The sequence below is a fragment of the Kwoniella shivajii genome, chromosome 1, assembly GCF_035658355.1.
Source record: "Kwoniella shivajii chromosome 1, complete sequence".
In the NCBI taxonomy this organism is placed as follows: domain Eukaryota; kingdom Fungi; phylum Basidiomycota; class Tremellomycetes; order Tremellales; family Cryptococcaceae; genus Kwoniella; species Kwoniella shivajii.
The window spans coordinates 2,573,517-2,589,053 of record NC_085908.1 but is presented as its reverse complement, the minus strand read 5'-3'; the positions used below and the strand labels follow the sequence as shown (position 1 = coordinate 2,589,053).

The following is a 15,537-nucleotide window of genomic DNA, read 5'->3' as shown; positions in this document are numbered from 1 at the left end:
CTTCTTGATTTTATTTCTCATCCTCTCCCATCAATTCACTATCTTCTTTATGACCTCTCCATTTAGGTAAACCGTCTTTGATATCCACACATCTTCTTTCGTAGAAGATATGACATTGAGCTTTCAATTCATCTGGGAAACCTTGTTGTTTCCTTGCACCTTTACCACTATCACCTTCTGAACCATGGTGACCTTTATCTTCTTTCTTAGCTTGTTCAACTTCTTTATGAGTTCGAATCCATTCAAAAGCAGGGGGGAAAGCCATGATCATGTTTCTTCCTTCATCGAACAAAGGGGATCCACATGCTCGGCAAGATACTTTGCGGGGTAAAGGTGTAGGTGTTGACGATAATGGATGTACTTCTCCATGAGCAGATAAAAATCCTAACCATTTGGACGATGCATCGTCGTCAAGTCGAACCATATCTTTCTTGAATATACAGGAATGTTGATATGGTGCTCCTGTAAGTTTATCACATCTGTGAGCAAGATTGACTCTATCAACGTGTAAAGGTCAAATTCGATTCGCTCGACTAACCATGTAATCGTTGACAATCCTCACAATGACAGATCTTTGATTGTAAAGGTTTTTCGGCGTTATATACGAATGCAACTAAAGATACGACAGTAACGAGATATCAGCTATTGCATGCAGGAGGACAACTTCCCACTCCCCTCACCTCTCACCGGTCACCGTTCGCCTTCCTCTTTGGGTGTTTAGTTACTGACCTTTTCCACACCAACAGCTTTCTCTCCATTTAGTCTCCCAACCATCTTTACTTTTACCTACGCTGAAAGGAGGTTCTTTCAGCCAATCGTCATCTTCATGTTTGTCTTCGTTAGCATCTTCATGATCTGAACCATTCTCTCTGGAAGCTTCAGCAGCCTTTGTAGAAGCTTTCGAGTGATCTTGCTCTGATCTTACTCTCTTAGTAGCCGGTCGGACTGTTCCAGGTACGTCTGACATTTTGTGAAATCTGATTGAGGTTGAAAATGATCTACGGGATGATGTAATTACTCTTGGTAATATCATGTACTGTCTTTCAAGTCTAGAGATATGAAGAAAGAGGGAGAAAGAGAGAGATAGATAATTGTACTCTTCGATCTATTTATGTTCATATATCCTCGAAGGTAATGATATCCCCCCACTCCTGCAAATCGATCGAATTCAAAGATCCCAACTTTTCATGCTGACGTCAATATATAGATCAGATCGACAGCATCTGTTACGTAATACAATGGAGAGCTGGAATCAGGGATAATACGTCAATGCGGAGTCTCCACATGATTAATGCTTCTTGCCACGTGGAATAGTCGTTCTTGAGATTGGACTGTAAAAAGATATGGTAACTAAGATCATAAATCATTGTGCCCTGGAGGTCCACAATTCTACTTAGCATCGATAGCTTCATTTTATCAGCCTTCATATACCCATCCGACGAGAACAGAGACCACTTTGTATTGCTGCTAGAATAAGTCTTAGCCCTCGCAGGACAAGATAATATCTTCTGTTGAAATGATGGCTCGTAATCTCTCTTCGGACGAGATAAAGAAAATATGTGCGAATTTAGTGTATCAAGTGGCATACGCTTTTTACGACACTTCTTATATAGTCATATTGAAAATGATGGTTCATGATAACGTGTATGTGATCATTATCAGCTTATTGTCTTCCACGTCTCGTGTTCAGTCATTAAAAGGCGTGGTGTTTAGCTGATTGACTTTGCAGAACGACAGAAGCCGAGTTGGCGAATAAAATAGGATTAACCGGTCCTGAAATTAGAAAATATCTGGGTACTTTACATATGCACAGATTGATTAGACGGTAAGTCGGTGCTGCATTACTTGGATTAGTTGAAGAAGGATGATTGACTGAGATATTTTACTTGATCACTCCCTTCAATTCACATTCCGATATCACACATCACATTCGCCTCGGAATTCATGTACCCGAATTTACTGGTCTCTCCACTCGACATACCTCAATACCACTTGAAATTTCGCATGTACCCCGTCACTCCCTTACTTCATCTATCAAACTCGTATCTGCATTTCCTCTCCCGGGCAAATCATAGTCAAGTGAATAAAGAGAAGATAGCAATACCAGAATGGAAGTTGAAGCAACTTGCCGCTCAACCTGATAGACGACCACCAAGTACTGTACTAAAATCAGGTCAACCTAAACCTGGTGCGATAGATAAAGATGGGAAACCTCTGATTATAGAGAGAGAAAGAACTAGAGATGTTCATTATTGGTATCTTGATTATAGAGAATTCGCGAATGTGGTTAAATATAGATTGGCTATGATGAGGAAAAATATCGACGATAAGATTAAACAGGTGAGTGAGATGTGTCGTCTTCCGAGTGGGAGGCTTCATGATATACGTGTAGACGGAGTATATCAGATGAAGTCAAATCCTGATGGAGCAAGAATATTATCCGAAATATTATGATTTTACATTCTCCGCGTGGAAGTAGTAGGAGTCGTTACTGAATCTGTATCTCCATCTACTAGGAAGTAGGCCATCGAGGCTATATATGTCCTGTGGATGGTCGTACATATGATCCATTAGATCTATCAAGCACGTTTGATCCATTTACCAATACATTCAAATGTGAAGATTGTTCATCCGAATTGATAGAACATGATCCATCAACTTCTTTAGATGGTAAAACGACAACAGCGCAGGACGCTATGCAGAGATTCAATATCGCTACCGCACCCATTAGAGAAGCGTTGAAAGCCGTTGAAAGTCAGACTGTACCAAGTCTGAACATAATAGTTTGGATAGCTCAAAACGTTAAGACTACAGTCAAAAACCCAGCTGATGGCGACAGCCAAAATGACGATGAGATGGATAAGAAATTCGAAGTTGTTATTGGTAATGATCAGGGTGATGAAGAGAAAGAGAAATTAGCACAACAACAGAGGTCAGTCACAGTCGATGCTGTTCCTCCTCGCAATCTTCTAAGCCTTGTCATTGCGTCATCCTCGCTCGATCATGCTTCTATAAGGCTACGGATTAAGGTAACATTCCGCTGACTTGATCCTTTACCACAGAGAACAAAACGCATTACCACATTGGTACACTCATTCTACCGTGACAGGACAAGCGACGACATTAGGCATAGCAGATCAAAAACGTAAGAAAATATTAGAAGATAGAGCGAGAGGATTGAAGGGCGAGAAAGAATTCGAGGATGAAAGTTTGAAAGCCCACTATGAGATCTTAGGAGACGATGATGGTGATGGTAATGGTGAGGATGGTGAAGATGGTTTTGAAGAGATTGAACAAGTCAATCCAGTTACAAAGATGGATACTGTTGTTAACGTGGACCGGGATCAAGATGAGGAAGGAGAAGAAGTTTTATTAGAGGATGTCACACCTGTTCGAGTCGATACACCAACTCAAGGAGGTACGATGGTCACCGGTATGTCATCCCTTCTGTTCATTTGACCGATTCTATCCTACGACGAAACGGAGTGGAGCTGACAACATCACTACGTGAAATAGTCAATGGAGTACCAAAACGTATAGAAGATGTTACAGATGACGATCACGACGTCATGACCACAGACGAGTACGAGGTGAGTGACACCTAGATGGTATCAAGTGAAGAACATGAACTTTGACTAATCATCATCATATTTAGGCTTATGCTCAAGCCATGTATGGTTGATTAGTCAGCCCAATCCACGCTGATTAGACATGGGACACGGTCGCCTGCCATTAGACTATACCGTCTCTTCATTGACAATCTAAGTTACTTCAAGCATCAACAGAGATAGGAGAATCAAAAAGAAAGGAAAACGGTGTCTCGGAGGAGTGGATGCTCTCTCATCTAGAATTTCAATCACGAAATTTGTTGTACAATCAATATAAGACATACAATTGACATGCATATTTCAATAAAGATAGATCATGCACCATTATTTGTAGCCAAGGATCTCCCAGAGCAAGCCCTTCAAGATGGATTACTCTTCTGTCAACAACAATTGGTGTATTTATACACAATGTAATCATCCCAACACACCCATTCCAAATGCCATCAATTGATTTTCACATATTTTCCTTCTCTCTCCAGCTGCTATTCGTTCAGCTTCTGCATCAGCCAAGATCATAGCTGCGTGTCTTGCTGCTGATTGAGCTCTTAAACTCGCATTGGATAGATTCAACAGATGGTGATTATGATTTGATAGCTACACGAACCGGATGATCAGAGTCAGCTTTTATCTTTATGGAGATAATTGACTGTACGAAATGAGTTTGTGACTCACCTCAATCTCCCAAGATAGACCACCAAAGGGGACTTTGACACTTGGCAATTCACTCATTACTCTATTTTCTTCTTCCTGTAACCTCTTTTCGGCTAATTCAGCTTCGCTCAACATAGGTTTGGCAGGCGCCATATTTTGAGCAGCATATGAATGAGAACGGGACGGTCCTGATGGTGCAGATAATGTTGAAGAGTGTTGGAACGATGGTTTGATATCAGTAGATAGTTGTACAGGTGGAGTTGGCGGTCGTTCTAGTTCTTCTGATTTCGGTTTGATATCCTCTATTACCGGTGTGATAGGTGAAGAACCCTGTTGGATTGGTGTAGGCGTCTGTACTTGTATTTGTGATGAAGATGATTGCAAACGAGCTTGACCAACTGGTTTTCCGGTATATGGATTGATGACCACTTCGTTCGTGCTGGTTGAACTAGATTTACGTTCAGGAGTGGACGTACCCATCGAATTCGAAGGTGATACGATACTCTTCCTTTCTGACCACGATAATCTTGGTGTACTAGAAGAATTGCCTGTACCTGAATTGGAAGGACCTGTAGGCGGAAGTGCATTTAAAGAGGCTGAAGGAGATATCTTGATAAAATCATCTTTGACCGTTTGGCTCTGTGCAGTTTGGGTAATGGGTGACGGATGTATATATGGATTTGCTCTATTCAAAGTTGAGCTTGATGCTACTGCTCCGCCCAATGGACGAGATATAGGCGTATTTAAATGAGCCAAAGCTCTCGGTCCAGTTGGTGGAATTGATAATGGTATTCTCTCTGATCTAGGTGCGGAAGGTGGTACCTTATGCAACTGGGGTTCTCTTTTGATCGATGGGTGTACAGAAGAGTGCAGAGGGATAGGGATTGGTACAGGAATTGGTTTTTGCCTAGGCGAAGGTGAAGTGAATCTTGATTGTGATTGTGATTGTGATTGTGATTGTGATTGTGATTGTGATTGTGATTGTGATTGCGATTGAGTTTGAGGTAGTGGTAGTGGTAGTGGTAGTGGCTGGATGTGCGCTCTCCTTTCAGGTGATTTACTTCTCGAGTATGACGGTTGACGTTGACCTTGATACTGTTGGTATTGTCGTTTATTGTTCGAAAGAGGTGGTGAATGTCTTCTTGAAGGCGGTGATCTAGTTCTAGTCCTTGTTGATATAGATGAATGCGAGATTGAAGGTGATCTTCTAATAATTGGACGATTTGTTTTAATTGGCGAATATGGTGATCTGGATCTTGATCTTGATCTTGATCTGGACCTTGATCTCGATATTGATCTAGATCGTGATCTTGACATTGACCTTGATCGTGAAATTGATCTCCTATAATAATCACCTGGTCTCTCATCTCTCCAATCTCTTTCCCGTTCTCTTTCGCTCGGATAAGCCCTATATGGTATAGGTGATCTTGATCTTCTTCTTATCGGTGGTGGATGGAGTGGTGATCTAGGTCTGGGAGGTAGCCCAGCTGGGTTTACTGAGGTGATCTTGGGAGGTAGTGAAGAGGTTGGTAAAGGTGAGGTGATTTGTCCTTCTTCAGGTGTACCAGATTTTGATCTTTCCCTTTCTCTTTCTCTTGACAATGATCGTGATCGTGATCGTGATCGCGATCTTGATGGTCTACGTTGTATCGTTCTTCCACCGGTATTGATAGCTGAACGGTCATCGTACGAACGATCAGACGTGAACGAATAAGATCTTTTCTTTCTCAAATCAGTATTTGATGAAATTGGATTTGGATGTGAGATCGGGATAGGACTTCTTCTTTTCCTTTCACGATCGTATTCGTAATCATACTCATAATCACGATCATAACCTCTTTCTCTATAGCCACCTCTTGGTCCAGGTGAGTCTCTATAATATCCTTCATCCCTATATCCGCTTGGTGCTGGCCCTGGTCGTTCTCTCCAATCTCTTCTACCGTATTCCCTATTATCGTTATTAGGATACCTAGAATTTTCTCCCCCCCTATATCTATAACTATCTTCCCTCTCCCTCTCCCTCTCCCTCTCCCTATTCATCCTCGAAGGTGGAGGGGGCGAATCATCCCGATAGGTCGGTCGATGATATCCTCCTCTAGGCGGAGGGGAGGGTGATCTAGGCATTGGCGCTTCTGGCTTCAAGGTTTGGGATATCTAGATGAAAGATGCTTTTGCCATTTTCTAAATTATACAAATCCGACACTAGAAAAAACGGGATCAACTATCATGTTTATGTTCGATGGTTTATCCGATGATTATCCGTAAACTGAAGTGGAGTATGTCCACCTGACAACATGTACCATGTATCTTCGTATTCTGAACGATGGCCACATCTCACATCTCTGCGCTTTCTGATGTCCTCACCTGACTCAGTGGAATCCACAGATCATGATCAAACGGACACTACCAGCTCTATCCAGAGCGTCGACAATAGGATGGATAGGATTAGGAGCAATGGGTGAGCTGATGTGAAGTCTTCAAAGACCTTTTTAGCTGACTGACATGGGGTCCGGATCTAGGCCATCCAATGGCTCTGAACTTATTCACCAAAACATACCTTGCTCATCAAAATGCTGGATCGTCAGTTGACGATCGGAGATATGTGATATGCGAATTTGACGAGAATCGAGTATCTTCATTTCTTAGCGAATTGAAGGAAAAAGGTGGAAGCGAATTAGTTGGTAAAGTAGAAAGGGTAGAAAATGGTAAAGAGTGAGTGCTGTCCTTTTCTTATGAAGCAGAGAGGCAAAAACCAAAGAAGCTGATTTTCGATTTCTGATCTTTGGCTCTGGCTTTTGCATCTTTGCGCACAATAGAATGGCGAAAATAGCTTCTAGGATACTTACAATGCTACCGTCCACACCTCAAGTTGAGAATGTATATCTTGATTCTACGTCGGGTATATTATCAGGATTGAAAGAGATCTCGAATGATACGGTTGGTGATGTGGAAGGAAATGGGAATGCGATTGAGAATATCTCATCTTCAACGACGATCTCATCAGGCTCATCAGAACCAGCGTCAGGATCAGGATCAGTATCAGAGACAACCAAAACAAAACCACCTTTAGATTCATTAACGACCATTTCACCTCTCACTACTTCGTCCCCTCCAGCTTCATCACCTCATACGTTGTTGATAGATTGTACCACACTCTCACCCACATCAGCACTTTCTATAGCTTCACGAATACATCAAGACACTTCCGGTAAAGCAATGATGATCGATGCTCCAGTTTCAGGCGGGACAGTGGCTGCTAGAAAAGGTGAATTGACCATTATGTTCGGATCTCCTTCTGCCTCAATTACAGATTTAGCTTTACCGCTGTTGAGAACCATGGCCAAAGAAGGTCGTGTTGTTGATTGCGGTGGGAATGGGAAAGGCGTCGGAGTAAAAGTGTGTAACAAGTAAGTATCACTTATATCACTCCTCATTGGCAGTTTTCGGAAGCGGTTGTAGCTAATGTTAGAGAATTCTGTTTAGTCTGATATTAGCTATAAATCAAATTGCTCTGGCAGAAGGATTATCGCTAGGAAGAAGTTTAGGTATAGATCCCGGCTTACTACATAACGTTATAAATACCTCTTCAGGTAAGCTGCTCTCTCTGCACCCGAAGCGGATAGAACTAATGTTACAATACGTTCTGGTATAGGCCAATCGTGGTCTTCTCGTGTAAATTCACCATCACCTGAAATACCTGGATCACCCGGAGAAAGAGGTTATTCAGGCGGATTTCAGACTCGTTTAATGTTAAAGGTAAGTTGCCAATCTCCAATTACTCCTGTGATCTCCCTGATCAACTAGACCCAGAAATAAAAGTATAAGCTGAATGACTTATGTTTCATTGTTCGACAAATTAGGACGCAGGATTAGCACTTGAAGCCGCAGCGGTATTGGACTTGCCCATACCTATGACTTGGGCAGCAAAGAGTATTTACGAAGCTGTTTGTAGAGAAGATGAAGGTGAATGGGCATCTAAAGATTTCAGGTCAGTATATCATTCAATCTACATTTCGGTTTGAAGACGGATACCTTTAGCCTCCAGGATTACAATCGGTGCTGATGGTAGTGAGCTAAATTTCAGCATCGTTTACGAGTGGATGAAGAAAAAGCAAAGTGAAGGTGTAGAAAGAGGTTGGAAAGCCGATCCTACTGAAACATAACTTTGGTAAAACCATCGTTTGTACATTAAGGATCACATGTAATGTATTATCTTAGGAAAGTAAGGATGACTTGTTCTTTGACAATGGTAGATGTATGTATTTACTCAAGTTAAATATTGTATGTACAGTTTTTGTACCGTCAAAATGAATGTAAGAAATAGCTTCCACCAGTATACATTCCAATATCCCGCCAAGGACTGTTTTAATATAAGTTGCATTTGGTATCATATCGAAGCCTTATTATACATAGTTAGAAAATGATATCTCCATAATTCCCAAAGTCACATATGTACTATATCGTCTTACCAAGAAAAGAAATGAACTGGTTGTTCACGAGGCGGAAAATACTTCTGTTCTTCATTCACGATGGGTATTCTTATCTTCAATTTAGATCTGGGATGTAAATGATATATTGACTTGCACTGAAATCACCAAAAAGGTTTCACCAAATCAGTTGCTAATTGCCACTGTTCCACCTGACTTCGACTTTCACCTTTGCATCTAGTTCTGACCTTGATTTTCACCTTGAGCGACTTCTTCTAATCTTTGTTCTAAACCTTTACCTAGACCTTCTCTCTCCCATTCTCCTTCACCTAGACCTAACCCACCGAGTCTTACAGGAGATTGGCTATCGAAACTTGCTCTTGGTTGAATGGATTTTCCTCCCGCTTGAGCAAGACCACCGCCAACATTGTTATTACCTGGAGTGATTGAGGGAGATAAGTTCCCTACCCCTATGATGGAAGAGCTCGAGTCTCCAGGGTTGAGAGGTGGGATCACAGGCGATCTAGTTGACATTGAAGGTGAAACTGTTCCTGGCAAATGATCAGGTGATAAATTACCAGAAGTGATATCTTCCAAAGAGGTTACTTTTGTAGGAACCGAAAGTAATAAATCGTTGTATGATAAATAAGAAATACGATGTTTATTCTTGTTAGGCGATACATGAGAAGGGATCGAAGACGGTGTAAGTGTTCGAGCCAGGTCATTGGGGCTCTACGTATATCACCGTGAATTAGCAATGGAATAGTATGTCAACTTTGAGATTGTTTCTGCACTCACCTCGGCAGTTGGTGAAGGAATTCCTTCATCAGCAACGTATTGAGCTGGAGGTGCTTGGGTAGGTTCTACTTGAGTAGGTAAAGAGGTAGGGACTGATGCCGAAGGATTAGGATTACCGAAGGCCCATCCACCAGGTACCTGAGGACCAGTACTCATTCTTTGAGGCATAGCAGGTCTTGGTACAGTCCCGGTCAATCCTTGAGGTAGTCCACCAGAACCATCTTGACCAGCCGTTGGACTGACTTGACCTTCAGAGATCCTAACAGGGAAGGAATGTTGAGTGTTAAGTTGACCTAGGATAGGTGGTGAAGTAGCTGGAGAAGCTATGGCAGACGAATTTCTGGATGCGATCGAAATGGGACTTGGGGATCTTGAGTGAACGTGACCTTGATGAGGTATGCCAGCAGTGGAAGAGATCCTTCTACCTGGTAAGCTTGAAGATGATTGTCTTGCCATTCCCATTCCCAAAGCATTGGTATTATTGGCAGGTACAGGAGATTCAATTTCTAACCCTTCAAATCCTCTACTCAAACCATCTCCTCCCGCAGTTAAGGCTTCGACTGCATCATCCAGAACAGCAGGTACGGTATGATCTAATGCTGATCCATGAGAGAGATGAGATAATCTACTGGTTTTGTGGTTGAGTGTATGAGGTTGATTTGCATTAGGGTTATTAGAATTGAGTGTTAATGAAGATACAGGTGGGAACTCAATATCTCTTTCGAAGATCGCTGATCCGGATGAATGGATTGAAGAAGGTGAAGGAGGTCTAGAGAGATGATGTGGGTGAGGATGGATGGGAATGGAAGAACTTGAAGGTCTGGGAATTGGTTGATGAAGTCCTGGATGGGGAGGTGGAGAAGCACCAAGTTCTGATGAATGAGATCTGTTTCCTAATGGTCGAACAGGTGATGTATCCCTTGACGCGAGCGGAGAACGAGGTCGTTGAGGTGTACGAGATCCTCGTTGTCGAGGTGTCAATGCAGCTGTAGGTTCTCGTGGATCAGCTCCAGGTGGAGGGGGCGGAAGATCAACAGGAGCTGAGTCACTCAAATGTGTTTGTCAGTGTTGATCGAATCGAAGTACAGAAAGATGTAACTCACAAAGCTGAGCTCCAGCGGGGATTTGAGTCATTCTGATGAGTTGGTATTAGTAGATAGGTGGAAGGAAGTAACACGGTAGGTCAAGTTTGGGATTATATGGCAGCGTTGAACGTAGGTTGAAAAATATGAGATTTAGGATGATAACGTTCGAACGGGTGCTAATGATTCTGGTTCTGATGTCGATGATACCGTAAGCTGTGTAAAAAGTTGCGGCCAAGCTGACAGTCTTGAGGGTGCGCAATGTGACGAAGGATCAAGAGTGTGTGATGACTTTGCTTCGTGTAAAAGATGTAGATGAAAAGGTCCACGCGTGATGCTGTTGATTTGGTCAGTGGGTGGAAGAGAATGAGGGGCCCTTCTTTGATCAAACACAGCTTTTGTCGTTGTATGGATGGGATGAAAGGATCTGGACTTGCTCAATGATGCGCGGTTGATCCCTTCTCCGAGCGTGGGTGAGGATATTATGGGTACGTGTATCCTATTATGTGAGATGATGTATAATTCACTCTCACTCTTGTCATCAATGAGATAGTGGATTGTGGGATTGTGGAATGCAGAACGAAGTGACGATGAGATGCGTTTTTGTATGTGTGTGTATTTTTATTTTTTTACGGCATTTGAAGTTCAAGAGAAAAGAATCAAGGTTTGAGGTTGCAACCTGCCATTGCCGGATACGGGGAATATACAGATATACATATTACCATTTTACCCATTCACCATTCATCGGTATCTCATTGTTATAGTGTATCGTATAGTGGTTTAGATATCTCCAATCATATCTTTCTGCTCTTGGTAATGAGAGCGAACTTGCAAGGATGCATGCACAGGGAGACAAAGAGGAACTTCAAGTTCCAGTGTTGGGTGTATGGAATCGACAAAATATTGAGTCAATCGACCTCATCTGGGAATGGCACGACTGCCATTATAGTCAGCAGTGTTTGGTTTGTAAACGTCATAACTTCTCTGTTAGCTGGAGCAAGTGGTGTTTGACATTCGTACAAGTTCTCGGAATGTGGACAGTGTATTATCATTTGAGCATTTTAAGTATGCATTTGAGATCAATATGATAATACTGCATACTACTCTATTACCCTTCTATGAATTCGGATCGCTTGACCTGTTAATTTTTGATGATCTGTGGCCAATTCTTTCCTAATTCTTCTAGTGAAAGCACACTGGCTTTCTTTTGCATGTCTTCTATTGCATCTACTCTAATCGCAGTAGCATGAACGACTATCGGGTCAAGGTTTCCATCAGTCATTGAGATTGATGAAATGAAGAGATCTGTAAGAATATGGCTTACCTTCTTCCGTATCATACAATGAAGGTTGAGTTATATAACTGTCCATCGAAAATCTAGCAGTCGATACACTGTTTCTTTTAGGCATTTGTAAATTGGCACCTAGCAATGTCGGATTCTCGCTTTGGCTATTAGGAGGACTGGTATGTTGTACGTTGTTGATTGGTAGGGTTAAAGCATCGAGGAAAGTAGACATCTGATTTGGATGTCTGGGTGTCATGATAGATGGTGATATGGAACTACCGATCGAAGACACAGTCGTGTTTCTTTGATGTTTTTCGTATGATGTACGAAGTGGTAATGAATGATGCTTCGCTATCATTTTATCTTTATAAGAGGGATTAGTGGCAGTGACCTCGTTGGACGTTGAGGCTGGATCAGATGATGACCCTGATAAAGTTGCAAAAGTAGATTGTAAAGCTTGCTGTTTCGTTTGCATTTGCGCTTGGGTTTGGGTCTGGAACAGATTGGGTGTGGAATATCCAAAACCAAGTGAAGATATTATACTCTCTCTTTTAGTCTGATCTAGGATATCATCCAATCCTAATTCTTCGCCTTCCAAAGCGACATGAAGACTTAAATCGGTAGTGGTCAATCTTGATAATGCAGGCATTGATAAAGATGCTGGTATTCTTCCGATATCTTCTAGTGAACGAACACTACTACTTCTTCTAGATCTGAAACCCATCGATGAGAAATTAGAAGATCGTCTTCTGTTTAAGAAGTTCGCTATTTCGCTTTGACCTCTTTGATCAGGCTCAATCGGGGTGCAAGCACGCGTACGATCGACATCTTCGCCATTGGAATGCTCATCTTCCTCGTTTTCAGTCAATCTCGATAATCGTTTAGCTAAAGAAGATGATGATCTGATCATCCACGAAGCTCTTCTTCGATGTTTGCTTGAATGTCGCTGAACTTCCATATCAGGGGCTGATGGCTTTAGAGGTTCCATCACTGGCTCACTCAAACCAGATATATAAGTGTTTGCAGAATCAGAGTTATTGGCCATATTAAGGCTCTTCGAATTCCTAGATTTACGATGGACCAACAAACGATCGACTTTCTTGCCGATAGAATCACTGGATGAAGGGCCATCCTGTTGACTGGAAGGGTAAAAAGCGTTCTTGATCTTATTGAACCAAGAGTTTTTGCTCTGACTCGGTATAGATCGATTGTGATGTGTCGGCGAACGAGGTGTGAATCTTCCATCTCCATGATTTTGAGTGTCCTTTCTGATATTTACCCAACTATCGTCCGATCCAGGTAGATCAATTTCTTCGCTCATTCTCTGCTCAGAAGCTATATCCTCACAACCAAAAGTTGCTGATCTGGTCAAAGTATGACCCTTCCAAGAGGATGACGCACCGCTATCACTATTTTGAGGGGTCTCGATGGAGGTCGAAGATGCTGAACCTTCATGTTTTTCATTATCAGGGACGATTAACACGGATGCGCGAGGATTGACGATCATGGAAGATGGTCTCCAGGGTGGTGGAAGACCTTTGTTCGCCTTGAGGGAAGATGACCGACTTGGTATAGCTTCACCTAATGCAGTAAGATCGCCCTGCGAGCTTGCATGTCCCTCCTGAGTGTACGAGTTCTGAAGACCTGTTTCAGATGTAGACGTCGTCGCTATACTTGATGCCAGGACTGGCATCGAAGGTGAAGCTGGTATGTTTCGAGAAGGGGGTGTTTGAAGAGTGATTTCCGAAGTTGAGATCATTCCTAAACTGAATCTTTTCGATTTACCTTTCGGAGGTGAAGCTGGTATACGAGTGGTATTCCGTTCGGAGGTGATGAGGTTTACTTTACTGAGACTGAACAATCCTTTAAGTCTACTCTGAGATCTAGGAGGTGATACATGAGTCGTCACTAGCGCAGTAGCAGATTGTCCGAACAGATTCTTTTTGGATCGATTCCATATTCCCCTCAGAGGTGAAGAAGATGGTGAAGAAGAGATTGGATCTTGACCTTCCTGGGAATCAGGTTGAGACCAAAGAGAGAGAGGATCTTCTTCAATTTGTTGAGGACTAGGACTATTACGTTGATACCATTTTTTCTTTTGTTGTTTCTGTGGTCCACCCGCCCATCCTTCTCCCAAACCCACAATTCCAGGAATCGACCTTATATTCTCATCCACAGGTATTCTGAATCCTTCGTCTTCGTATACATCGGTGTTATCTTCGTCGGCAAATGCTGATATGTAAGGCACGCAATTGTCTATGTTGACCTTGTTAGAGGAACCTGTATTGGATCTTGAGGGAAATCCTGATGGAGCTTCTGCTCCTATTTCAGTCTGAGTTTCTGATTCAAGGAATCTAGCTTTCTTTTTGGTGCTTTTCCGTTTTACCAATGTAACTTGATCATCTTTGTTTTGACCGAATGAACCACGTGAATTGGTTCTGGATATAGCGAGCTCTTCAGTCTCTGTGATAGGGGAGAATGTGGATTTTGAAGGAGAAGTTGGTATGGCATCAAACGATACTCGACATCTATCTTCCTCGATGACTTCAATGGGTGAAGGTGGAATGGAAGAGAATGAAGAAGTGCGAGTGGAAGAAGCTCTACGATGTGAGGGTCGGACGTTCAATGGTGACCAGTCATGCGTTATTGTATCACGGGATAAACTTGAGGAGGAAAATCGACGATTTGGCGAGTCAAATGAGCGACGAAGGGAACGAGGAGGTCTGGGAGGTGTCATACGTAAAGGTCTGCAAGTGAAAGATTCGTCTTCGGTATGATCTGCATATGCCATGCACAGTCAGGACTTCCGAATCATCGAGCAATCATGAACGTGACCAGGACGATGTTATAGGTATGATCGGATGTCTTTTGACGGATTTAACCACTCACCGATGTCATTCTCCTCAATATGATCCTGTACGTCTGATATTTTCTTCACAAGAGATATAGGATTACCTAGTGTGAAGGTTGGCTTTGAAGGGCCAGCTTCGGAATTGATCGAGAATGAGGCCATGTTGCAAATATCCGTTCTATTCGACGATGAAGATATCAAATGTGGAGATCTTTTAGTGGACGATTCTATACGTGAATGATTAGTTCGTTAGCTCATTATGTGTATTTCTTGATCCTCGGCATGACTTGATCATTGTCTACATCGATACAAGACGGGCAAGAGAGCTAACATGAACTTTTCCAATTGCCGTGATTTTAACCCGAGACAAGACATATGCCATGTATGAGATGTCATGGGATTCTGGAACACAGACGTTTTGAGAGATTGCTGTATGTTGAAACTCACCTTTTTCTCTATTGTCTAAAGCTCTATTCCGATTTTCCGGATCATTCAAAGACAGAAGTGTGACGGTGAATGATACTATTTTCAAGGCTGATGAAGTCGAATGATATTTTCACTTCAAATGATTAGAGTGACCGTTGCTATAAGAGTCTCTATAGAAGTGTTCGTGGTGAAGGTGAGAGAATCTTCATCGTTTCTGTGTGAAATCGTGGTTGCATTTGCTCATCTGTTCTGTTCTATATCGTAAGAATGGAGCGATGGAGTGATGGAGGGTGATCGGAGTGATCTCGTCCGGTGAAAATGGTTGACCAGCAACGCTGATTAGTTTGTTGGAGTGTCTATCTTTCTCACAACTTATGACCTGTTGAGGTTTATACTATACAATGTAGTG

General features: G+C 42.3%; 6 protein-coding genes across 6 annotated transcripts; 2 read left to right on the top strand and 4 right to left on the bottom strand.

Moving 5' to 3' along the window:
• Window positions 1-10: 10 nt before the first annotated feature.
• IL334_000962 (uncharacterized protein) lies at window positions 11-967 on the bottom strand (the record flags this gene model as incomplete). The annotated part of the gene is made up of 3 exons (XM_062932724.1): window positions 11-462; window positions 539-613; window positions 730-967. 3 exons carry the CDS (start codon window positions 965-967, stop codon window positions 11-13), a joined length of 765 nt encoding a protein of 254 aa, XP_062788775.1.
• A 549-nt stretch (window positions 968-1,516) lies between these two features.
• On the top strand, window positions 1,517-3,682 carry IL334_000961 (uncharacterized protein; the record flags this gene model as incomplete). Its single annotated transcript, XM_062932723.1, has 7 exons — window positions 1,517-1,644; window positions 1,730-1,825; window positions 2,076-2,340; window positions 2,517-2,932; window positions 3,063-3,433; window positions 3,517-3,590; window positions 3,656-3,682. 7 exons carry the CDS (start codon window positions 1,517-1,519, stop codon window positions 3,680-3,682), a joined length of 1,377 nt encoding a protein of 458 aa, XP_062788774.1.
• Window positions 3,683-4,022: 340 nt separating this feature from the next.
• IL334_000960 (uncharacterized protein) lies at window positions 4,023-6,383 on the bottom strand (the record flags this gene model as incomplete). Its single annotated transcript, XM_062932722.1, has 2 exons — window positions 4,023-4,202; window positions 4,281-6,383. The coding sequence occupies 2 exons, from the start codon at window positions 6,381-6,383 to the stop codon at window positions 4,023-4,025; spliced, it is 2,283 nt and encodes a 760-aa protein (XP_062788773.1).
• Window positions 6,384-6,647: 264 nt separating this feature from the next.
• Window positions 6,648-8,422, top strand: IL334_000959 (uncharacterized protein; the record flags this gene model as incomplete). Its single annotated transcript, XM_062932721.1, has 7 exons — window positions 6,648-6,717; window positions 6,779-6,971; window positions 7,076-7,666; window positions 7,743-7,849; window positions 7,912-8,015; window positions 8,120-8,247; window positions 8,344-8,422. 7 exons carry the CDS (start codon window positions 6,648-6,650, stop codon window positions 8,420-8,422), a joined length of 1,272 nt encoding a protein of 423 aa, XP_062788772.1.
• Window positions 8,423-8,923: 501 nt separating this feature from the next.
• IL334_000958 (uncharacterized protein) lies at window positions 8,924-10,618 on the bottom strand (the record flags this gene model as incomplete). The annotated part of the gene is made up of 3 exons (XM_062932720.1): window positions 8,924-9,418; window positions 9,485-10,524; window positions 10,588-10,618. The coding sequence occupies 3 exons, from the start codon at window positions 10,616-10,618 to the stop codon at window positions 8,924-8,926; spliced, it is 1,566 nt and encodes a 521-aa protein (XP_062788771.1).
• Window positions 10,619-11,707: 1,089 nt separating this feature from the next.
• On the bottom strand, window positions 11,708-14,864 carry IL334_000957 (uncharacterized protein; the record flags this gene model as incomplete). The annotated part of the gene is made up of 3 exons (XM_062932719.1): window positions 11,708-11,820; window positions 11,891-14,629; window positions 14,741-14,864. The coding sequence occupies 3 exons, from the start codon at window positions 14,862-14,864 to the stop codon at window positions 11,708-11,710; spliced, it is 2,976 nt and encodes a 991-aa protein (XP_062788770.1).
• Window positions 14,865-15,537: the final 673 nt, after the last annotated feature.